The sequence below is a fragment of the Aquarana catesbeiana genome, linkage group LG01 (assembly GCF_042186555.1).
Source record: "Aquarana catesbeiana isolate 2022-GZ linkage group LG01, ASM4218655v1, whole genome shotgun sequence".
NCBI classification, from domain to species: Eukaryota; Metazoa; Chordata; class Amphibia; order Anura; family Ranidae; genus Aquarana; species Aquarana catesbeiana.
In genome coordinates, this window is record NC_133324.1 from 741,610,311 (window position 1) to 741,636,660 (window position 26,350).

General features: G+C 40.1%; 1 protein-coding gene across 9 annotated transcripts in view; it reads right to left on the reverse strand.

The window, feature by feature from the left end:
* Positions 1-1,803: 1,803 nt before the first annotated feature.
* The window catches only part of FBXW7 (F-box and WD repeat domain containing 7), a 350,901-nt gene continuing 326,354 nt past the window's right edge, over positions 1,804-26,350 (reverse strand). For all 9 annotated transcript variants that reach the window (XM_073605052.1, XM_073605081.1, XM_073605062.1 and 6 more), the window contains 7 exons: positions 20,811-20,934; positions 20,560-20,696; positions 17,499-17,612; positions 12,536-12,717; positions 10,501-10,726; positions 7,312-7,522; positions 1,804-3,669 (listed from right to left, as the gene is read on the reverse strand). In XM_073605052.1, coding sequence (XP_073461153.1) covers positions 3,401-3,669; positions 7,312-7,522; positions 10,501-10,726; positions 12,536-12,717; positions 17,499-17,612; positions 20,560-20,696; positions 20,811-20,934 — 1,263 coding nt within the window. In that variant the 3' untranslated portion in view covers positions 1,804-3,400. The remainder of the gene's footprint in view (positions 3,670-7,311; positions 7,523-10,500; positions 10,727-12,535; positions 12,718-17,498; positions 17,613-20,559; positions 20,697-20,810; positions 20,935-26,350) is intronic.

Consider the following 26,350-nt stretch of genomic DNA (forward strand, 5'->3'; position numbering starts at 1 on the left):
TTACACAAGACGTGCAGCGCAGCCGCTCTAGACAAAGGGCAGGACTTTTTAAGTTAAGAAGCAGGTGATTGGTTGCTACGCAGCGGGGCGGTCCCAGTAATCAATCACTCACCTTTAACTTGAAAAGTCCCACCCGTTGTCCCGAGGGCGGCCGCGCTGCACCGCACGTCTTGTGTGAATAAGGTAGGGTTCCGTGGGGAGGGGGAAGTGCTGTGCTGTGAAGGTTATGAGGACAGGAGTCTGCTATCTAGGGGTGTCTGTGAGGGGGGGACCAGTCTGTTCTGTGATAGGGGGGACCAGTCTGTGATGGGGGGGGACCAGTCTGTGATGGGGGGGGACCAGTCTGTGATGGGGGGGGACCAGTCTGTGATGGGGTGGGACCAGTCTGTGATGGGGTGGGACCAGTCTGTGATGGGGGGGACCAGTCTGTGATGGGGGGGGACCAGTCTGTGATGGGGGGGGACCAGTCTGTGATGGGGGGGACCAGTCTGTGATGGGGGGGACCAGTCTGTGATGGGGGGGACCAGTCTGTGATGGGGGGGACCAGTCTGTGATGGGGGGGATCAGTCTGTGATGGGGGGGACCAGTCTGTGATGGGGGGGGATCAGTCTGTGATAGGGGGGAACCAGTCTGTGATAGGGGGGAACCAGTCTGTGATAGGGGGGAACCAGTCTGTGATAGGGGGGAACCAGTCTGTGATAGGGGGGAACCAGTCTGTGATAGGGGGGAACCAGTCTGTGATAGGGGGGAACCAGTCTGTGATAGGGGGGAACCAGTCTGTGATAGGGGGGAACCAGTCTGTGATAGGGGGGAACCAGTCTGTGATAGGGGGGAACCAGTCTGTGATAGGGGGGAACCAGTCTGTGATAGGGGGGGAACCAGTCTGTGATGGAGGTCTGAGATGAGGGGCCTGTGACGTGTACAGGAGGCTGCGATGTGGAGGATATCATGTGCAGTCCTAGCACCAATATGACACTCGGACCTCCGCTAGAAGAGAAATTTTCTGACCGGACCCCCGTGAATTTTAATTCACTACCCCTGGACTATACCAAAAGATCCCAAAGAGAAGTTTTATGAGTCTCTGTTGCAAGGGGCCCCTGTGTCCATTTGGTTCTGCTGCTGCATTTATGAACAAGTATCTAGAAATCAGAAAACGAAACAGAAGCGAGAGAGAAAAATGTATAGATGAAACACAGTGTAGGAGTAATACATACTTAGGTTGAAAATAAATATTAGATTAATAGTTATAAAAGGACTTTCTTCTTCAACGTTAATCTGCTATAAAGGAACTATGGACAGCACTGTGAACTAGGGGTCCTAGGTTCAGTTCTCACCCAGTATCCTACCAGCATCTGTACTATCTCTCTTTATGTGGGTCTCCTCCAGGTGATCTAGTGTCCACTCCCACAATTCAAAACACAGGCTTAATTGGCTTCCACCTAACCAATAAAATATATTTTACATATATATATATATATATATATATATATATATATATATATATATATATATATATATATATATATATCTTTTAAAAAGAATATTATATTGTAAGCTTTGTAGTTGTGAACTTATATGAATGATTCAGTGTAAAGCACTGAAACATAAGTGTTATATCAATAAACACAATAAAATAAATATGAAAAGTACTTTATGCTTACATGTAAGATAATGAGCAAGAGGGAAAAGCACTGTTTATCTCTGGCAACATGCTGTTATGAAAAATAGAAAATATGATGTGTGCTTCTTAGAGAAATCAAGTGAAGCAAAAAAAGAAAAAAAAACACCACAAATTAAAATGTGTAACATGAAAAAACACATTTTATTGCACTTAAGTTATAAGAAAATAAAATTTCTAAGTGAATCAAACCATAGACACAATCCCTTTAAACAATGTTTTCCTCCATCACATCAGGTTGTTACAGAACTGCAAAATGAACGAAATGGAATCTGATTATTTTAAAACCAGACTATAAATAATAAAACAAAAATATAGGATGAGGAGGAAAAAAAAAGTCTTCGAAACAAATCCAAAATATCGCATAGGATACAGTGTTAAACCACTTTTCACAGTTCAGCTTGAGTTGTGACTCTTGGAACATGAGGCAAATTATTTGACAATTGTATGGTCTTTATCTGCACGTCAAGCTTGCACCACAAAAAAAAAAACAAAAAAAACTATTCTCCATTTGCCTTCTCCGCTTCACTCGTTCAACATGCCCTATTTGACTGTAACAGCTGTCTACCCCTCGAATACTGTAATTTGTTGAGCCTAACCAGTAATATTTTTCTTGTTTGTTTTTAAAACATGTTTTTGTCAGTTGTAATGCATTTTGTTACATTCACCACAGCCTCACAACAAAAAGTTCCCAACAGAACAGGCTACAACAGCTTTGTTCCAAGGAATGTGTTTACATTTTGCTCAAAAACAAGAAAATAAGCTTTGCACACACTCATATTTCATTATTTTTCTTTTGCAAGCAAACTTCACTCTTAATTGTCTGAAACTGTCCCACTTACGGCCTCTTAGAGGCACCGTGGATACAAATTTCAGTGGCAAAAAGTCTTTTTCTGTATCCAAACTAGAAGAAATTTGGAATTCAGTCTGGGACTAAAACGTCACAGCAGTAAAATAATAATAAAAAAAAAAAAAAATTTTGCTTTTTTTCTCCTTTCATTTAGCAGCATAAATATGTTTGGCCACTGGGAATACAGTACAGCTGTGGGACAACAATCCCATTTATAAAGACCTACTTTGCTAGCACCAGCATCAAGATTTATATCCGTCTGAGAACATAAAGACAAGCTTGCCACCCCAGAGCAATGTATGCATTGAATAGTGTAGATGGAAGCAACAGTAAAGAGAGAAACAGAGGCTAATACTGTGATTGACTGACATTGGCAATAGTCGGCAAAAAAAAAATAAGTGACAGAACTATACAAAAACAATTCACAGTAAATTTTTTCAGCATTTCCAAAAAAGAGAAAATGACTTTGTTGCAACTGCTCTCTTGCAAATTCAACCAGCGATTTGTGAAGCTGTGAGTTAAGGTCTAGCTTTAAGGACAGTCTGCCGAATCTCATGTAGACTACGGGTGCTGCCTTGTGAACAAATTGAAGACGTTATTCAGAAATAATTGCACCTGGTTTCATTTTGAGAGTCCTCCTTTTCACAAAAGAAAAAGGTAGTCCACATCAAAACGTTTAGTCTTTGCTGTGACAAGATGTCTTCTCATCTGCCGTATGTAGGTCTGCTTCATGTTGCCCAAAGCTGAGATCCTGTTAACAGAGGCCAATGGATATTTTTGGAGGGAAGGACTAGGTAAGAAGTGGGAGGCCAAAAATAAAAAGGAGGGTGTTACATGGTCTATAAATTTGGACAAATTAATTTCCCCAGCCTTCACTTCATGTCCACATCAAAGTCCAGCACCAGCAGCTTTGTCTCCTCTGTCCCATTTCTACTTCCAACAGCGCAAACAAGCTTTGTGTTGGAGGCTCGAATTCGCCACACAACACCTCCACTTCCACCACTTTCTAATGTGACCAGGTTCCGAATAAATTCACCCGTTTTCAAGTCCCACAGTTTTACAGTCCCATCATCTGAGCTGGTTATTACAAAGTTCTTGTTAAACTGTAAACAGGTCACAGCACTTTGATGTTTGTTGGGACCTAGAAGACAATATGAAAAAGATATTATTATTTTTCGAGCATAAGCACAAAAAAAAAAAAAAAAAGTTTACACACCAACATCTGAATTACATAAAAATTCAAATCCGGAAATACTTGAAAGCTAGGATAAAAGAAACATGCAGAACCTCTAATGTATAGAAAGAAAGTAATCAGCTGTGTAAGCAAAAGCCCTTATGCAGAACCAGACACAGCTACTGATGACAGGTATTTGCGTGAAACATACGTAGACCTACACTGAGAAGGGCTAGAGGTCATGCCGCCATTCTCTGCAGGTTCGGTGGCCTCTTATGCAAGTTTGAAAGCGGCATTTGTTTTTCTATTGGTTGTTTTTATGCTGCATGTTTTTATTGTATATCTGGGAATATTAACTACTTCAGCCCCGGTAGGATTTACCCCCTTAATGACCAGGCAATTTTTTTGCGATGCGGCACTGCGTCGTTTTAACTGACAAGTGCGCGGTCATGCAACGCAGTACCCAAACAAAGTTGATGTCCTTTTTTACCCCATAAATAGAGCTTTTTTTTGTTGGTGGTATTTGATCACCTCTGCGGTTTTTATTTTTTACGCTATAAACAAAAAAAGGCAATTTTGAAAAAAAACAAAAAAAAAACAAAAAAAAAAAAAAACACAAAATTTGTTACTTTGCTATAAAATATTTCTAAAGAAATAAATAAAAAAAAAAAAAAAGTAAAAAAACAAATTTATTCATTAATTTAGGCCAATTTGTCAATTTCTCTGCTACATATTTTAGGTAAAAAAAAAATCCCAATAAGCGTATATTGATAGGTTTGTGCAAAAGTTAGCAGGTCTACAAAAGGGGGGCTAGATGTATGGCATTTTTTATTTCTTTTTTACTAGTAATGGCGGCGATCAGTGATTTTTAGCGGGACTGCGACATTGCGGTGGACAGATAGGACACCTAATGGACTTTTTTGGGAACCAGTGACACTACTACAATAATTAGTGCTAAAAATATGCACTGTTATTGTACTAATGACACTAGCAGGGAAGGGGTTAACATCAGGTGCGATCAAGAGATTAACTGTGTTCCCACTGTATGGGGGAAGGGCTCACTGAGACAACATAGAGAAAGACAGGATCTGTGTGATCTCCCTTTAGAACAGAGATTTGCCTTATTTACACAGGCAGATCCCCGTTCTTTCACTGCGGGGAACGACCCGCTGATTGGTTCCCCCCTGGCCAACGGGAGGGCACCCACAGATCGCCGTGTATGAGCCCGACTTACACCTATCGCGATTTGCGCAGCTGAGCCAACCTGCCGCAGTATAACTGCGGCGGCTGGTCTGCAAGTGGTTAAACTACTACACTATAAACATTGTTTTTGGTTCATGACACCATGTTGATAACTCTGGTACTATCTCCTGGTGGAGTGGAATAGAGCAGCCTGGTCCTGCCACCTGTGGAGCTAGAGTGGTGATGCCATTTACACAAAGCGCTTATTGCTGTTCTAGTAATAGGCAGCACATCCCTCTGGCGAGTGTCTATTTCTACCATTGGTGAAGGATTGGCACTACGGGTGTTTCCAAGCGTTGGGTGAAGGCTGAAGTGGAACACTTATATTTTACACCCATAACAATATGAACGGTTTATTTTTGTTGTTCTGACAAACTTCAGTTTATGGTTACATTTTTGTGGACAATTTTAATATTTTAGAGCTGCATTTTTGTTAGAATTTTGGTTATTGGTGTACAATATATCTACTCCTATTGCATGCGGCTGTTTAAATTTCACTGAAAGAGCGCTGACATTTTACTATTTTAACTTGGCAAATTCATTCTGAAAGCAGGAGTTTAGGGAATCCCACCTCACTGTATGTAATGCAGACACACAGGCCACATATACATAGGCTAATGCATGGATGCTCAACCTGTGGCCATGCAGCTGTTGGAGAAATACCCATCCCATAAGGCACTGCAAGGCTGACAGTTACAAACATGACTACCAAAGGCAGAGGTAGATGGCACTTGTAGTTCCACAACAGCTGGAGGGCCACAGGTTGATGATTTCAGTGAGACCAGAACAGTTATATTAAAAGTTTGAATTTCACCCACATCATTTTTAATAACTTTCCTAAGCAAAGGATATTTTAGATTTCAAACGTGTACATAGTGTGCTTAGGTATGGGGCAAACCTTAACATAGTTGAAAAAAAAAACATTTTAGAGCAACATCTGTGTGACCACCCTGAGTGGCATCTGCCACTTTGAAACCATAACCATTTCATAACACGAATGGTGTTTTTTAAACAGTGTGCTTGTAGATTTTATAAGACCAACAGCAGCAACTTTAGTGCTCTCGTTTCCTTTGCTCAGAAAACACAAACACAATTCCAGGGATCTTGGTCTAAAGTAATGAAGTGCTGTTCAAATGAACTAGCTTGGTAAACACTACATTTACAATATGGCACATATATGTGCACAAACTGCCAGGAGGCAATGGGATATCAAACACCTTCTGCAAAGAAAATTAATAACATGTTTGTGCAAACATTTCCAGCCTGGTCCTAAAATGTCATAGAAATATCTGTTTGCTATCTCAATAAAAAAGAATGCCATGTAATTACATAGGGCTGGATGAATTTTGCGATGCCATAATACAATTGTAATGATAGATTTTGGCTAGCAGACCATGAAGAATGCTCAGGAAATGTCATATCTACAGTCAGTCCTTGCCTGTATACAGAGGGTTAGTTGCACCTTACAAAACTGGCTGATTTAATTGGACTGCAAAGCAGCATAAGCTGTCTAGTCAAATAAATCATGCAAGTAGAATGGTGGCCATTTTCCTTGCTAAGAATAGGAACGCAGAGGACGATGAGACAATGGACCTTTTCTTTTCCTGCCATTTTTCTTCCTAAGCAAAATGAACTAGTTTACTGGACTTAAACAGTTTAAACAAAACAAATTGAAACTACAAGAATGTAATTTCTGTAGCACAGATTTGTCATTGTGTTTTCTAAGTGGAATGCATTATATATTGGTTTTGTGCACTAAGTAAAAAGTGGGAATGTTGACTACAACCCAAGAACAAAAAAGAGCATGCTACAGCAGGGTAACAGTTCCAGTGGAGATGATGCTTACTGTATAACAAGATTCAAGCTTTATCTTGCACTTCTCAGAAATATACATAAAAGGTCTGTACTGCCTCATGGCCACCAAATAACATGCAAACTTGCATTACCAACTTCCAAAACTTGAATAGGAATGGTTTCAATAGACATTAGAGACTGTTATCTGTAGAAGAGTTTATAAACTATGCCCATGTGCATTCCTTCTCCAGAATCATATGGATCAGAATTAAGGGTTAAATGGGCAAACCAGCTTATGTAAAGAAAGCGGGGAAATAACTTGATACTCAATTTATTTCTATGGAAAGGCCATCTAATATTGGCACACAGAGCTGCAACTATGTGGTACACAGGAGGCTGCACAGCAAAGATCTTGGAAGAGCAGGGGGTAGGTAAGCATAACACTTGATGGTTGAAGGGAAGCAAGAAAGGTAGCTTTTAAAAGATAAACATAATAAAACAACAAAATATACTTTAAGCTTTGTGCAATATCCCGCGTATACTGATCGAGTGAAGAGAACTTAGTCAACATACCTTGCAATGTTTGTAAACACTGTCCTGTTTTAATGTCCCATATTTTAACAGTAGAATCTGCATTTCCCGAGACAAGAATGTTATCCTTAAGTTCCATTCCACTGGTTAATGACTGGTGCCCAGTTAACGTGTGGATACAATTTCCAGTCTCCACATCCCAGACTCTTATTGAGGTATCCAAAGATCCACTGACTACATGGATTCCATCAAACTGCAATTGGGTAAAAAGCAGACATATATTTAAGCTTCATGTTTAGCAGAGGAAAAATTAATTCACAAAATCTCATGACAAAATACTGTGTGAGGTCTTTGTAGGTCAGTAGGTCCTAACATAACCCATGTATAAGGGAAAAACTTTTCATTTTTTTAAAGTTTGTTCTTCCCCTCTTTAGTGTAGCTTAAATATGCCCCTTATTTATGCTTGACCTTTGTTTTTCCAGTGTGTGTGACTTAACGCCACTGCTTTCTGCCTAATAAAGGGCTCCTGGTCACATTTATTTTGCCTAGTAGTTCACAACAGATCAGTGACATAATCCTTTTGTTGGAACAACCTGCCTGCATGTCTCAGCATGGTATCATGGGACATATTATTTTCATCTAGCCTTAGTGGGACACGTTGGATGTTATGTGGGACATATTGGATGTGATGTACCCCACCGGATTTGATCCTCCCACTGTCACCTGGGCAATGTAAACAAAGAAGGAGGCAGTGATGATGTCAGATGAAAGTTGATAAATCAAAAATAAAGGCATTCATGTTTAAAACTTACATAAGTGTTTGTTGTCCTTGGGCAAAGGGTGCTAAGGTTAAAAAGTAATGAAGATCCTAGAACTCAGCTGTGTAAAATATTCAAAATGGAGACTAGAAATACTGTATGTAGATATCGTACAATTTCAAACATAAGAAATCTTAACTTCCTTTATGCAGTTACCCACAAAACTTCCAGGTTCTAATTTTCAGTAAATGTCAACTTCTAGTTTTATTTTTATTATTTTTGTCAAAGCTTATTTGCAATGGCGTCCCTAGGGGGGGGCCCAGAGGGGGCCCTGACCCCCCCAACATTATGCTGTGCCCCACCATGTGCCCCCCCCCCCAATAAAAAAAAAATTATTATTATTTTTTTTTTTTTTTTTTTACAAAAAATCAATGTCTAAGAGGGAGAGAGTCCCCAGTCAGCTCCTGCAGGTGATTCCTCCCCCTCCCTCTGCTTGCTGACAATGCATAATGCGAGCGCTCACACAACCACGGCCGCCTGATCTGCTCCTTCCCCTGCATCCTTATTGGCAGGGAGAACAGCGAGTTGCAGGAAGGACTCCACCAGGACTCTCAGTTACTGAAAAAACAGACCGATTTCTTCAATCCTTACGACAGGAGAACCAGCCTGTAAATTCCAAGAGATGCCAGACCAGAGCAGTCAATAGCAGGGGCAGGACAGCAAGAGGAGGCTGGGAAACCCCACAGTGGCAGAACACCAGGGCCTGGTGGCAAGACAACCTTTGCAACCCTGATAGTTCTCCCACTGCTTTGGACCCTAATATTTTCTTGGTATGCTGGTGACATATATACCTTGTTTTCTGCCACCCTGGGGGACCCCAATACAGTAGGAAGGGAGCTCAATGCAGAACATGTGAAAGGGCCATTGTGGGGTCATAGTAAAGGGCCCCAGTATATATTTATATATCTATATATAGATATATCTATATATATCTATATATATAGATATATCTATATATAAATATACACAGGGCTTTTTTTCTCAAACAATAGGTGCTGGAACTTAACCACGGCCCTACAAAACCAATCCCTCTACACACACCCTCCAAATCACATCAAATAATGAGTTTGTTCAGTCAAATTTCACGAAAACAGTAGGAGGGTCTTAAAGGGGCATTAAATACCAGGATTGCATTACATAGAGAGTGCAGAGCTGTCACTTTTAAACACAGAAACCAGACTTCTGTGCTTACAAGTGATTGTGGTGAGCAGGCACCAAAGGGTCTGAGCCAGAGGTGGTGGAACTGAGTTCCACCAAGTTCCCCCTGAAAAAAAGCCATATATATATATATATATATATATATATATATATATATATATATATATATATATATATATACACACACACGCATTTTATAGTTGCCCCCCTACTTTTGTCCCTGTCCCCCCATGTGCCCCCCCTAATTATGAAAGCTAGAGACGCCACTGCTTATTTGAACAAGCTAAAGTTAAAAGCCAATTGGCTACCATGCACAGCTGCACCAGATTTTGCACTCTCCAGTTTTAGTAAATCAACCCCATAGTGGTAATAACCTCAAATCTAAATAAAACTTTAGACTATAGCTGTTTCAGTCTTTGAATGCAACCTCTCTGTTTCTAAAGCTGATAATAGGCAAGTTAGCGGACATGTGAACAGCTATCTATGTGGCTCCTAATCTTTTGTACGAATCCACATGGACATGACTATTATAGGAAAAGGAACCCCTTAAACTGTTTGCAGTTGTATTTTTATTCTGCACAGAGTATTGTTTTTTTGTTCAGCTGAAATGTACATATATGGTGGGGTTCATAATCTGTGCTGTGGTCATGACCTGGAATTTGTAAGTAGAACTTGGAAACTTCCATAATCCAAGAGAAACTAGCAAACGCAGCCAAACATATTATTTTACTGTGCACTTGTCTTTTTAACATAGAATATGTGAGTTGCAAATGGGAGGTTGGTCATGCATCTTTGATGAAATCTTAACATTCACTTCCTTACTTGCAGAGGTATAAAGCAAAACTGCATGACACCAAAAAGATGGACATTGGCCTGACTTGCTAGAAAAATGTAATTAGGTTAGAAGAAACTACTTTACGACATTCAGATAGAAATATGCAGCTAATTGGTGACCTAAAATGGCATAGCCAATCACAGCAAGAAATCTGATGCGTCTCATAACCAGAGGGCATTTCTAGAGACAGGATAAAAAGAGCACAGAGCCTGACGGTAAGGGCACATTATAATGAGCTCTGAGCAAAGTAAATACAAATCGGGGTGGCATTTGACCTACATGCATTTAAAACCCGAGCGTGCTAAGATGAATAAAATGAAGCTTTTTATTGCTCTGTAAGTCGAACAAGGAGCTAGAAGAAACAATACAGACAAAAGAAAAAAAAACAAAAAAATTCTCATGTAAATATATTGTTCATACCTGTAGAGAATAGACTCTGTTTGTGTGGCCTTGCAGTGTGTGTAAACAGGTTTCGGTCTCTGGATCCCAGACTTTCACCATGAAATCGTAAGCCCCGCTAACGACCCTCCGTCCATCGTACTGAACACAGCGGACAGCCGCTACATGCCCCATCAGAACATGTAAGCACTGGCCTGTTTCAATATCCCAGACTCGAAGGGTGGCATCTCGTGACCCGCTCACTACCCTGTAAAAGAGAGGACATATTGCAGCACATGTAACTGGAGTACATATGAAAATATCCTGCCTTCTTCTTATGAAAACAAACACAAGAGGAGAGGTATTTTCTCACATTACTGCTGACCTGGCTTTCATTTTTATTTCAGAGCAAATAACAGAAAAAACAGATTGTTAAAACAAATGAAACTGCAGATAAAACAGGTGTCAACTAGGGCTGGGGAAAAAATCTGCGGTAGCTTTCTGTACAAGTGCCTTTATCACATTAACATGTAAATATAAAGTACACCCCTAAGGTCTCTTTTTACACTAGGGGACCGATTTTGTCAGTTTTTCAGGCAGACCCAATTGGACCCTCCAGTCTTCTCTATGGAGCGGCGGGTGTCAACGACCATGTGTCCGCCGACATCCAATCAAAAAAACTGATGGATAGGGATCCGTTCCCCCTCCGTATGGCGAATCAGATTGCATGGCAGTTGGGTATAGACGGATAGCCAGTCTGTTTACATCCGACCGCCCATAGAGGAGAGCAGGCTGTGTTTGCCCTGCATAAGCGGAGTGGATACTGACCAGTCATCTGCCTGCTCAGCGGGGATCAGCAGACAGATCCACCACTGAGCAGGTGGACTCCAGCGGAGTGTGTGAGTAAGTGTGAGTGTGCGGTAGGGGCCTTAAAAAAATACTAAAGTCACATTTTTTTTTTTATTATTAAAATAACAAACATGTTATACTTACCTGCTCTGTGCAGTGGTTTTGCACAGGGCAGCCCGGATCCTCCTCGGGTCCCTCGCCCATGCTCCTGGCCCCTCCCTCCTGTTGAGTGCCCCCACAGCAAGCAGCTTGCTATGGGGGCACCCAAGCCGCAGCTCCATTGAGACGCGGAGCCATAGTTCGGCCCCGCCCCCTCTCTCTCCTGATTGGCTAACTACGTTTGATTGACAGCAGCAGGAGCCAATGGCCTACCAATCAGGTAGGAGAGTCCTGGACGGCCGAGGCACACGTGGACATCGCTGGATGGACATGGGGCTCAGGTAAGATTTAGGAGGGCTGCTGCACACAAAAGGCTTTTTATCATAATGCATAGAATGCATCAAGATAAAAAAAACCTTCTGCCTTTACAACCACTTTAAGCTGGGTACACACGATCTGAATACCGACCGACATTTGGACTGTGTACAGCTGCCCGTCTTCTGTGGAAAGGGCACGCTGGAAAACCAGCATTAGATCAGCGATGGCAGCCAATGACTGAAAACACGGCTCATTGTGTTCTGGCAAGGGAGGGGGGGCAGGCAGCAGAACAGTACAGTACAGTGGGGGAGATCACTGCACAAACACAGCTTTGTTACAACAGCGATCTCTCAGTTTTCTTTGCATTCAGCCCGCTGGGTTGGAAAAAAAAAATAAAAAATTAACATGTGCACCTAGGCCATACATGGTGCAAATATTACCCGTTTCAGCTGACATTCGAGTTGTGTAAGGGCAGGCTGATTGTACCAAGTTGATCGATCAACTTGGGTACAACCAGCATGCCGGGATTTACCGGAAATTATCTCCAGCGGCTGCTATAACCACTAGCAATAATCACTGCCTTATTACAGCGGGGGGCTCCCGCCGGGAGAAGAAAATGGCCGGCAAGAGGGATTCCCACATCAACACTGTCTTGTACGTAGTTGCAGGTATGGCTGGCCATAGATTAGAAGCTCCTTGAGGACGGGAACTGGTGTGAATGTACAATATGTAAAGCACTGCATAAATTGCCAGCGCTATATAAATATTTGTAATGAATGACTAAAGAAAGAAAGAAACACAGACAACAAACCTTTTCTCATGTAGATGCATGCATCGCACAGTGGAGGTATGTCCATAAAGCGTGTGTATACATTCCCCAGTTTCTGCATTCCATACTTTTAACGTCCGGTCTGTGGAACCGCTGATAATGATGTTATCTCTCATCTGAGATGACCAGACACCACCCGTATGTCCAACCAACGTTCTCAGACACTGTAAAGAGACAGCACAATCATTCACAAAATTAGGCTACAGAAATTCTGTTAAGTGTACTCAGTAATTCAATACATACTGTGTCGAAGAAAGAGCCAAAATATCAGATGAAGACAGAGCTTCCACACTTAATCATGTCAATGCACAGAGCCACAAAATTTTGCCCCTAGCATTGCTACTTTGTGCTATGAGGAATGTAGACATCTCCTAAATATTTTGAATGTGCTTTGGACTTTTGTTGCATTTTTGGAAGATCAAAAAAACACATATTTATTAATTTATTTTGTACTGGGATTTGAAGCATTCATAATTCATTGCATATAGTTTTACGAAAGAAAGAAAGAAAGAAAGAAAGAAAGAAAGAAAGAAAGAAAGAAAGAAAGAAAGAAAGAAAGAAAGAAAGAAAGAAAGAAAGAAAGAAAGAAAGAAAGAAAGAAAGAAAGAAAGAAAGAAAGAAAGAAAGAAAGAAAGAAAGAAAGAAAGAAAGAAAGAAAGAAAAGAAAGAAAGAAAGAAAGAAAGAAAAGAAAGAAAGAAAAGAAAATTAACTAGGACAGTTATAAATATGAGTATGGTAAGATCATGATTTAATTTCATTCCTTTAGAATGAAATGAGGTATGCAGGAAAAATAGTCTTTAAGATGCTATGCTGCTGACAAAGATAGTCAATGCATGTACATCTGGGTGTGTCATCTACGCTTGATCTTGTTAGGTAATCTATCAGTACATTGCAATTAAACCATTGTGTCTTAAAGTTGTTATTAAACTCATTCGTCCATCAACGCCCACTTAGCATATTATTGGGTACAGATCTCAAGTCAAACCAGCCCACTTACAGCTGAGACACAAACCTGTTGCCCAGCGACTTACTATCCAACATGCTTATTTATAACTGGGATTTGTGACTCATCAATATATTTTTGCTACAAATTTCATCATACATGACTGGTTTTAAAAGTCTCCTTTTGTAGTTTTAACTTCGTAATACAAAGATCGTGCAACAGCCTGGGAGTAGGCCTTGTGTGTAGTTATTAATCTTTTTTTATTACAGTCATTCAAAGCTTCTCTTTGTGTGCAACATAGGCAAGCAGAGAATCTGCAAGAGTGCTCAGCGATATGTAGCTTATTTACAATGCTAGGATAAGCCCACTCCTCCGCAGGCCTTCCCTACTCAGTGATTTCAAGGTAAATGCCCAAGGGTTAGACACACCAGCAATTTGCTCATCAGGCGAACATACAGGCCATATGGTGTCCACCCTAAAGCTAATCATACACTGCCAGCAGTCTAAATGAGAAAAAAAAAAAAAACACCAAAAAAATACAAAACAAACAAAAAAAAAAAAAAAACAACAGCACAATTCTGCCTGCCACACTATACAGAGCAGGTGAATGAATCTCCCCACTAGGGCTAATCTATTCTGACAGTTGGCCTCATCAAGTGTCAAAATACCTGAACAGCAGCAGCATTGATTAGATAAAGCTATAATAAAGCAAAAAAACTTTCAGCTGACTCAACAAAAGTTGATCCAATGCAACTGTCCAAAATTAGCACATTGTATGAACATATTAAAATTGAAGAAAAGCCTATCTATAACTTTTCTTAAAAATGTTCCATCCTCTGTCACCTCCCTACTGCCCTGTATAAAAAAACGATCTGTGTACCTACCTATTTTTAATCCACTCTGGTCTGACCACATGATCCTGCAGTTTCGACTCCCCTGTGTCAGTGAGCAGCTGCTACAGGGGAGAGAAAATGAGGGAGCCCAGACAACTGCTGGGCCATGGGAGCCTGTGGGTGACATTACAGTTCTGGGAATTCACAGCCACTGTTGAGTGCGCCATTACACAGGGGACCTGACACTGCAGGATCATGTGACTGGACCAGAGCAGATTAAAATACAGTGTATGCAGGATGGGTAGGAAGAAGGAAAGGGAGCATTTTTAAGAATAGCCACAGTTAGGTTTTTCTTCTACCTTAAAGTGGATGTAAACCCAATGTCATCCTTTCTAAACTACTGCCATAGGGGTTATCTATAAGGATATACATGCCTCCTGCATGTATCTTTACCTGTCAAATGTCTCCCCTCTGTCTGTTATGAGACCCGAAAAACTGCATATTCTGTGGGTGGGTCTGTTGTCTGGAGCTCGGTGGGTGGAGTTGTGATGTCAGTAGACTCCCCGCCCACCTCTACACTCCCCTTGTCAATATGCATTTTCTCCTGTGTATTTCTTACACTGAACTTCTGCTATGATCTCTAACATCCAGTGAAAAGACAGGAAAGTAACCACATGACTTCAGCATACCAAATCATGCTGAGGTGTGGAACAGCCAATCCTTGCAGAGCTGCTGAAGAAAGGAGTGGGGGAGGGAATTAAAAAATAATGCATGTCTTAGGCTAGTGCACGAGATGTAAATCACCTGTCACTCACAGCAAGGGGGAGGATTTGACAAAGTTTTTCTGTTTGTCAAGTTTTATCTCACTGAACAATAAAAGAGGATTGCTCAGAGCTGGATTAACTCTTTGTGGCAAGACTGGGCTCAAATGATAGGAAATCTTATACGCTACATTATGACAGAAAAAAAAGATTTCGGGTTTACATCCACTTTAATGAAGACAGGTTAAAAAAAAAAAAAAAAAAGCAAAATTCCTGTTTGTAACCTTAATAAAACAATTTCATATATTAAATATTGTAACTCATAGTACAACATTGCAGGTTTCTAAAATACAGCAGTATGACTGCACACTTGGGCTTTATGCACACTGGACGTTATAATAACGTTATAAAATGCCAGTAGATTTGCAGTGAGTTTTTCAACGTTTTTGCAATAGTGTTTTTCAGCGTTAGCGTTTTTATTCATTTAATTTTTTTTTCAATAGGATCAAAAACAGTAAAACAAAACAAAAAAACCCAAAAAACGGTGAGCCGCGTTTTTGAGAGTTTATCTGCATTTTTTTGACGTTAGAGCATTTTTACAGCTGAAAACCTCCTCTCAGAACCGACTAGTTTGGGGGGTTTTTTTACAGCCAAAAAACGTCCCAGTTAAAAACAACTGATAACAGCCTATGTGTGCATGGACACATAGAATAACATGCTGGAGAGTTTATTGACTGTAGAAAAAAACATCTGAAGCCAAAAACAGCTGCTGTAAAAACGTCCAAAAACGTCCAGTGTGCATGAGGCCTTAGAATTAAATTTAGAAAAAGAAATGAGAAATTGCACACACAAGCACTTTGATCTTCCAATCTTTTGCATTACGCAACACCAACAAACTAACAAAACATTACACTTCGCAATTAACCAGCTTTTAATTATTAATCTATTCAGAAAATTAACAACTGGAATTTGATTTGTTGCTATAAGCAAATTGTCTACGTTTTAGTTAAAGTTTTGTAAACAGAAGGTAAAGCAGTTTAAGATTGTATGCCATTTATATTAAAACCCTGAAGACCAAGAGCAGTTCCTGAAATGCTGTAGTGATAATACGAGGACTACTAAAATGGATTTAGAAATCATAAGCCAAACATATTTATAAAAATGCATCATTATCCTAATTTAAACTATGCTGCTGATTATTTGCTTGTGAGTGGAGAGACCAATTTTCACACATTTTTGTCAAAAATAATTTCTAGACTATCACCATATGCTGTACACTTATGCGACCATAACACTTCTTCAGTAACACTAACGGCTGCATGTATGGGAACACAGTAAAACTCTACCACAAAATGTCACTCACAGATTTACTGCCAGCAGGAGGATCAGATGCACAACTTTGATTATTGTAATAAAGGCTAAGGGTGTGACAAGTACCAGAGCCAATGCACAATTTAGGGAACTGGAGGTTTTTTTTATATTGGTTATAGAGGACTAATTAAACTGATCTCATAGAACATGAAAGACTTGAGTTTCTCTGCAATGAAATCAGGCACCTTCTGCACGCTCTTTCATGGGAGCAGCTCATGCCGAAGAATGTGGACAGACGGGGAGTAGCTGAATTCTCTATACCCCAAAGGCACTTTATTTTAAGCCTGCAAATAGGGTTTCACTGTTCATGCTAAAAATTAAGACCAAATGTTCCATCTGTATTTAAGAGCATGGCTTCTGAATATCATATATGGCGCAAACATAAATATTTGTATTATTGCGGATTGATAGCAGAAAAAAACGCCATTCACAATGGCTGGCTAACGATAAATTGGCTCCTATCATCTGTGCTATAATGCCAAATATTTCAGCACTGCTGGAATTTGCAGGCCAGATGACCCAGTTAACAAGCTGGCACATACAGCAATTTAAATACTGTAATCTCTCCTGTCAAAGCAGATTGCGAAATGGAGCAGAAACAATGTAGCAGCACATATCAGTGTTTGATCCCTACAGAAATAATTTTAGGTTCATATATTGAAAAAAAAATTAAAAAAAAAAAAAAAAAAAAAAATCAGGAAGCTGTACTACCTGGCTAAAAAAAAAAAAAAAAACCAACACATCCAAAAATGTCAGTGCCAAATATTCTTACCTACTGCTGCAAAACAGTTGGCCAGGCATGGAGAGGCAGATTGTGCTGGTAGTTTATGACTGGTAGGACAACAGTACAGAATGCCAAGGTCGAGTCATCACCAAATGACCAGACATGGCTGCTACTGAACCCATTTTAAACAGGTGCATTCAGGAAGGCCATTATCTCCTGCATAGCAATCCCATTTCCCTGGCAAAAATACAATAAATTGGTAAAGGCATGATAAATTACAGAGGCCAGCATCTTATGACTTTGTGAGCTTACCTTTCCAGTAACTGCTGACCAAACTTTTAAAGTGTTGTCATCAGATCCGCTAACTATTCGGTTACCACAAAACTGGAGGCATGTAATCACATGATCATCGTGACCTTTCAGCACCTAAGAAATAAAAGAAAGCTGGTTAGGAATCATACCACAAATGGAACTCAACACAAACCTGCTTTAACTCTGTAAACCGTAATGAACAGAGCCTTGAAATGGTTCCGAATGTGTGCTTCATCATTATTGTTTGTAATGTATGCTTGGCGTGCGTTTGTTATGTACAACACAGATTTAGAAGCAACTTGCCTGCAAGCTTATTAATACTTTGATTGAACCTTTGACTCTTTCCCTGCCCATGTTAAAACACTGATTACCTATAGGACAGAAAATAGTTATCATACATTACTGCATTCTATTACAAAAGCTGACGGTTTCAAAAAAAGTCTTAAAAGTTCAGTCAGGTCTTGGGTCTGTTAACTGAACCTGATCATGACAATTTCCTTCATATCTTTTTACAAGAATCTCTATTCACAGCCAGAATGTTAATAGCTGGGCATGGCTCAGGGTGCTGCCTCCGACTGTCCAAGAACGGATGGCCACTGTTAATCCCATTTTACCCTACAAGAAAGTGTTGCACGCTAATAGAGGGTGTCCTAACAAGTATCACAAAATATGGGATAAATGGCTGGAAACTGTTTCCACTTATGATGACTATGACCATGCTGATGCGTATACTATTACTACATGCCCAAAACACTTTAGGATGGCCTCATATGTTATATACTTTTTTTTATCTATGAACCGCTGTTTTTGCGATATATTTTATTCACCAGTTATGATTTTCCTGTGTTAATATAGAAATTGTTATTGCCTTAACCGTGTAACTGCATACACCCTGTTGTACAAATGCCACTTTGATAAACATCCAGACAGCACTTGCTTAACCATAAACTGATGAATTATACCACAACTGCTATAATGAATACCACTATTAAAGTAAAACCAATCATGCTGGATCCCGGCTTCTCAGCATCAACACACATAGACTGACATAGACTAATGTCAGTCTATGTGTGTTGATTTATTGAATGTTCCATACAAACAATGAAACACGCCACAGTTGCAGTAGCCAGAACAGAGGTAGACTAGTTTCGCACAGCTACACTATGCTTACTCATCAGTAACCACAGTGTAGCTGAGCGAAACTAGTCCACCTCTGTTCTGGCTACTGCAACCTTGGTGTGTGTCATTGTTTCTATGGAACATTCAATAAATGGACTTCAAGAACGTCAGTGTGCAGCCAATTTCTTTCCTTATTCAGTCTTCTATGGCAGGCGAGCCAGGGATTGCACCCATGTGAGGAGTCTCACACAATTCATTGTGCTTAAAGTTTCTCACCTGGAGCGGCAATTTTCCTCTGCTGTCTACTTATGTGTGTCGATGCTGAGAATCAGGGATCCAGAATTAATTAGCCTGCTACTGCATACAGAAACAAGGGGGGATAACTCGAAGGGAGTCACCAAGAGGACATCACAGTGGGATAGGTCCCCCCATAAAGACCTACAAGCCCAGTTGACTTCCCTTACTATACAGTAAGGGAGTCACCAACATCTGGTGAGTGCGGAGTGATTAAAACATTCAATGTGGTGGACACACAGGGAACATCCTGGGAACGAACCACTTTGCATTGCACAGAAAGATTTTCGCACTGTCACTTCATCTGTCACTTTTATAGTATTATGTTGGAACATTGATTTGTTTTACTATAATAGTGGTATTCACTAAAGCAGTTGTGGTATAATTCATTAATCTAGGGTTAAACAAGCGCTGTCTGAATATTTTCCTAACTGGTTCATCGGAATAGATAGCATAGACAGCGGCTGCTCATACTACCATTAGGCCCCTTTCACACGGGCGGCTGTTCTGCCGCTGTTAAAAGCATGTTTTGTTATTTTGTAATTCAGAGAATCCTGGCACAGCGTTCACTTGCAGTTGTATATTGCAACTAGCTGCGTTTACGTGCGTTTGGTTGCCTTGGAACATTATTGCCATTTCTGATGTACTTCCCGTTTTTCTTTCCTTGTTGCTGCTGTTATCTGCAGGTGAAATAGTACACTGCGATTACTTGCAAATATGTGCAGATAGCTGCAATAAATCGTTCCTGGACGCAGTAAAATTTATGTTTTCTTTCTGCACCAAACTATATGCAACGAAACCGTCGCTAAACGTAGTGTGTGAATGGGGCCATAGGAAAGCATTGTGTGCGTTTAGCTGCGGTAGATAACTTCATCTGTCCACAGCTAAAAGCTGAATTCTATCCGCCCGTGTGAAAGGGGCCTTAAAGTTGAACTTCATTCATTTTTTCATCTTTCTATTAAATCTTCTGCCCTTGTTGTTTTAACTTTCGATAGTAAAACATTTTTTTTTTCTGCCAGTAAATACCTTATACAGCCCACTTCCTGTTTCTTCTGTGGAAAAAAAGCCTATTCTTATGACATCATGCACAGCTCTCACTCTTGTGAGAATTTGCAAGGAAGGGAGGGGGGGATGAGTCCTAAGAGGGCCAATGAGAACTGCAGAGCTGGAGGTGTTCCCCTGTGTGTCTGTGTAAATCCAGGAAGTGAACAGGCAGCAGCTTCAGCTGCCCATAGTTAAAATGGTTGCAGCCAGACTCAGTGGTGGGAGATTTCTGCAGCATATTTGGTAAGTACAGAATCACAGTATATATAAAATAATATGCAAAGTGGTTGGAAAGAAGCTTCAGAATGACAAAGATATTTTTATTACAAATTATATGAGCAGACTGCAGTTCCTCTTTAATATTTTAGTTGTACACCTAGGCGCGGGTGCTTTAATTTTACTTTTATAAATGTCACTTTGTCATACTTCTGCTCTTCACTAATAGTTTGTTTAAAACAAAAAGTTCAGTCAACTTTCTTAAAGTCCTAGAACTGAAGAATTGAAAGGGTTGCAATGCTAGACTAACATATAGTAGTATCCTTTTTTACCCACATACACACAAACAAACAAAATATTAAAGCAAATACAAATTGGCAAACTTTACCTTTGGAGACTTAAGTTCACCTCGTCGCCAGTTAGTATCAATTCGGTGCTGCCTAATAAAAGCACTTTTCCATGGACTGTGTGTGAAACCTGGTTTTAGCACTTTTCTTCTTTTTATATGTAAAGGTTCATCAATACCTAAAAAAGTTATGAAGAAACATATATGCAAAGGAAACAAGAAATGGGCTCAAAATAAGATCCCCACAAGGTGTAATAAATGCTCTGTCATCTGAAATATAGGTAGATTCTTACCATCTTCTTTACATTTTTCCCTCCACAAAAGGTTGTCTTCGGCCAGAATTCGCCAGTACCGACACGTCTGTGCTGCTTGAAGGAGATCCTTAGGTTCCAGAAAGGATAGAACATACAACGCCAACTAGAAAAGATAAATTAAGGTGGGCACTAAAATCAATAAAAGAGATAAAAGTCTAAGACCCAAGCCTACCTATCCAATTTACCTAATAAAGAGTACTTTAATTACTTTCTAACTGCAACATATAACCACTTCAAGACAAAAAAAAAACAAGAGGCCCTTATAACAAAAACTGCACACCACCACCAAACGTAACTACAAATATAAGAACAAAGTGCGTGTGTATGGTAATACCCAATCTTGTAATGAGTGTGGTCTTTCAAAGTCATTTCTGACTTCCTCCAACAACATATAAGTGTCTAGTTAAAAAAAAAAAGGTTGGAAAATTGTGCAAAGCTGGTGCAGATGTCTAGGAATGTGGCAAAAAAAATAGTAACGTTAAATAGTAACTCTCCCAGACACATGCAGATGACCAGATTGTTGTCACTTGAAAGAAAAGTGAATGGGAACATCCTTATCAAGCTCTAGAATGTATAAAGAGCCTAAACGAGGTTTTGATTATAGATACTGCCTGATGATAAAGTCAAGTCATGAACTGGCTCACTAAACCTTTCATAGGAGACATTTAGCTTTGACTTCTAAGACCACCAGGTCTGATACAAAAAAAAAAAAAAAAAATTATATATATACACACACACACACAACACCATAATTGAAGTCAAAGCCTAATAATCTACACTTTGCGTCCACAGACTTGATTGTGTAAAATGATTGACTTTCCTCTATTCCTCGCCCTACTGAAATAGGTTTGGCTATGACTACGCAGCACCATTATTCTAAAACATTTGCAGGCTCCTTATGCTTGGCAAATGCAGAACTGCATATTGCACAGTTCCCCTTTAAATTATTTGGCATTTGCTTAACTGATGCACCTGCGTTTCAGCTCCCAGGAATTCAACCTCTTTTAACATCTGCTCAATGTCTCTCACTGCGGTTTGAAAGCTCACATTAAAATGCTGATTTTTCTGCACTTTTCACAGCATTAACATAGTGGTAATAGATATTGATATTAACAGGAAACATTTGTACAAGTCATTTCAATTGCAAATGAGTTGTTAGAAATATAAGGTGTTATAAATTAGACAAGCCTTTTTTGTCTACTACTGTATATTTTGGAAAAAAAAAAAAGACCATTCTTGTACAGCCAAATGTGATCTAGACTTTTCAAACACTGCCCCAGCTTTGTCCTTTATTGTTTTAAATCAGTGTACTGCCACATTGTATATACGCCACATTCTGTATTGCAGTATGGTGCAGTGCCAGATTGCAACAGCTGGCTGTGGTAAATGAGACACATCAAATCAGGGAGGAAATTACTTATTTCTAAGTGTAGTTCTCTAAAGACATTCAATTAAACTATTGCCAGAATATCCTCTTAAAACATCCCCCTTCATTAAACCATGAGCTTTAAACTATTGAATATGACCAAAATAAAATTAGAAACAATTGAACAGACTATATGTTTTCTAAAATTCTAAATTTCTAAAATTTTCCTCTAAAATAAACAAGGCATACAAAGTTACTGCTATAATCAAGACAGTAAACGACAAACTATTTTAAAGTTTAAAGTGGGAGTAAACTCCCATGGTTGATATCCATCTATAGGTAAACCTATAATAAGGCTTACCTATAGGGGTACAGTAAATATCTCCTAAACGTGCACCGTTTAGGAGATATTTAATTGTGAATGAGCCAGTGAACTCACTGGTGCATGCGCTCTGAAAGAACGGCATGCCCATGCTGTAAATAGAAGCTTCGACGCACATGCGCGGAAGCGACGTAATTGTGGCGCGGCCAATCAGATGGCGGGAGGACACAAAGATGGAGGGCTTTGTTTTAAGGTAAGTAGCACATTATAACTTTACCTTGCCGGTTAAAAAAAATAAAAATAAAAAAAAATAAAAGCATGGCAGTTCACTACCGCTTTAACTACTTCCGGACCAGCTGCCGCAGTTTTACTGTGGCAGGTTAGCTCGGCTGGGCAAATCAACATTACCTTACGTCGCTTTTTCTTTTGGCCACTAGGGGCGCATCCGCAGCCGATACGAGTGCCCGACGGGGGCGATGACAGAGCGAGAACCGGGATGTGTTTAGAGACAGATCGTGTGTTCATACTAAGTATGAACACCGATCACAGTTAGAACACACCTAGGGAACACAGTTAAAGTGACACTAAAGGTTCATTTTTTTTTTTTTTCAAATAATAAACATATCATACTTACTGTACCTCCACTGTGCAGCTCGTTTTACACAGAGTGGCCACGAACCTGCTCTTCTGGGGTCCCTCAGTGGCCCTCTCGGCTCCTCCCCGCATCAGATAACCCCCTAGGAGAAGCGCTCTTCTGGGCGGGGGGGAGGGTGTTATCTTGCGAGTGCGCTCCCGAGTCCAGCAAGGGCGTCCACAGACGCCACATGCTGGACTTGGCCCTGCCCCCTGGCTGCCGCGTCATTGGATTTGATTGACAGCAGCAGGAGCCAATGGCTGCGCTGCTATCAAACTATCCAATCAATAGCCGAGAACCCCCTAGCAGAGAGACTGCGCCTCCACATGGGGCAAGTTCGAGGGTTCAGGTAGAGTAAGTAAAGAGTAGAGAAGTAAAACGGGGGGTCACTGGCAGGTGTTTTTTCACCTTAAAGCATAGGATGCATTAAGGTGAAAAGCCACGAACCTTTACAACCCCTTTAACCCCTTGATCGCCCCTATTGTTAACCCCTTTACTGCCAGTGACACGGTAATCGGTGCATTTTTATAGCACTGATCGCTGTATAATTGTCAATGGTCCCAAAATGTGTCGAAAGTGTCCAATTTGTCCACCGCAATGTAAAAATCGCAGATCGTCACCATTACTAAAAAAAACCCCCAAAAATTATAAAGATGCCATAAATCGATCCCCTATTTTGTAGACGCTATAAATTTTGCGTAAACCAATCAATATACGCTTTTTTTTTTTTTTTTTACCAAAAATATGTAGAAGAATACATATCAGCCTAAACTGAGGAAAAAATTTGTTTTTTTGAAAAAAATGTGAGATATTTATTATAGCAAAAAGTAAGAGATATTGTGTTTTTTTTTCAAAATTGTCGCTCTTCTTTTGTTTATAGCGCAAAAAATAAAAACCACAGAGGTGATCAAATACCACAAAAAATGCAATTGTCAGTTAAAGCGACACAGTGCAGAATCGCAAAAAATGGCCTGGTCATTGAGCAGCCAAATCTTCTGGGGCTGAATTGGTTAAGAAAACACAAACATTGTTTTAAAAAATTGTACTGAGTGTGTTGATGAGAACAGAGTAGTAAATACCAGAATACACAAGTAAAAACAGACTATGTTGATTTACTAAAACTGGAGAGTGCAAAAGCCGGTGCAGCTCTCAATCAGCTTCTAACTTCAGTTTGTTCAATTAAGCTTTGACAGAAAAAGCCTGGAAGCTGATTGGTTTCTATGCAGAACTGCACCAAATTTTGCATGCTCCAGTTTTAGTTAACCAATCCCTGTAGGATGACATATGCGTATCAGCAATAGATGCAATTTGTTTGAAATTTCTATGCTTAGCTCATGTGAGGTATTAAACCACCCTTATTAAAGATCGAGAAATTACTTTAAAAAGCAGAGCTAAAAAACAAACTGTTTACAGCTGGCACTGGAACAATATATTGCTTCAAGTATCCAGAATGGCAGAATTGTAATGAATGTTATATATACTGCTGGAAACTGTTACATTTAGGTGGCTATGGCCTCATTATCACAGGTATATATATGCGTACTTTCTGCACTAAACGCAGGTTCTTGTTAACACAGCTAGCAGAAGATCCTGCAAAAAAAAATACACATCTAAAATACTTGCATTTAGACACGTTTATATGTGTATTGCATTTAGCCGTGTACAATTCTCCTTTCAGTCAAATAAATGGCTACACATTTACGTGCGTAAAATTTGCAGATCTGGGTGGTCCTGGAAGCAGGTGTCCTACTTTTTTTCTGCACAGCTAAACGCAGCGCACATTTTCACATGTACACGCAGCTATGTATATGGGCTCATTGAATACTATAGTGCTGTGTTTAGATGCATACAAAACTATCTGCTGAATGCATCTAAACGCAGCATTATTTCTGCCTGTGTGAATGAACTCTAAGGGAGAGATTGAGGAGCACTGCTAGATGAAAAGCATATCACAGGCAGTATATGGTGGCCAGACAGTGAACAATCTGACCACATTCATCTAACAAGCATAGTTGTGTGCATACAGCCAGCACTATCATATTAATCTAGGGGGAAAACAATGCGAAAGTCAACCTAGCTGGTGGTCATTCTACTTAGAGGCCTGTGGTACCCATATACACTTCCCACAATAAATAAGAGGGTCTGACATGCAATAAACATGCCTGAGTGATTTCCTAGGAGAGCATGTTATGCTGAATGCAGGCAAGTGGTCAAAGTATTTGCTTTGCCCTGGGCCTCGTCAAATATACTGCCTGTAGCATCATACAGGCTCTCATGTTTTTCTAATGGTTTACAGCAACTAGTCTTGGCAGGTAAAAATTATTTTTAATATTTGCTCTGCAAGGTTATTATAACAACTGGATATGCAAACACCAAATTAAAGACCTGAACAGTCCCCATTAATGGTCCATTCACACCTTAACCTTTTGTAGTTTGTGACTATGCTCACAATTTAGAATTCCATTGTTTGTAATCTTGACTGTTCACATTTCAACGCTTAGTCATGCTTAATCACTTGCCGACCGGCTCACACCTATATACGTTGGCAGAATGGCTCTCCTGCACAAACTGACGTACCTGTGCGTCAGTCTGCAAAAGCAGAATAGCGGGCGCACGCGCACTGAGGGGCGTGCCCGCGGGTCTCGCAGACTCGATGTCGGCCGGCGATCGCAGCAAGGAGAGGCAGAACAGGGAACTGCCTATGTAAAACAAGACATTTCCCTGTTATGCCTATTGACATTAGAGGTTTGCTGTTCCCTGTAATCGGGAACAGTGATCTCTGTCATGTTTTAGTAAGCCAATCCAACATACAGTTAGAACAAGCTGAGGGAACACACTTAACCCCTTGATCACCCCCTAGTGTTAACCAGTTCCCTGCCAGTGTAATTTTTCCATTGATAAGTGCATTTTTTATAGCACCGATCAAAGTAATAATGTCACTGGTCTCCAAAAAGTGTCATTTGGGGTCAGATTTGTCCGCCGCAATGTATCAGTCTCCCCCCCCCCCCCCCCCAAAAAAAAAAAAAAAAAAAAACGCAGATCGCTGCCATTACCAGTAAAAATAATAAAAATAATAAATAAATAAAAGTCACTAAATCTATCCCATAGTTTGTAGACTTGATAGCTTTTGCGCAAACCAATCAATATACGCCTATTGTGATTTTTTTAACCAAAAATATGTAGAAGAAAATATATCA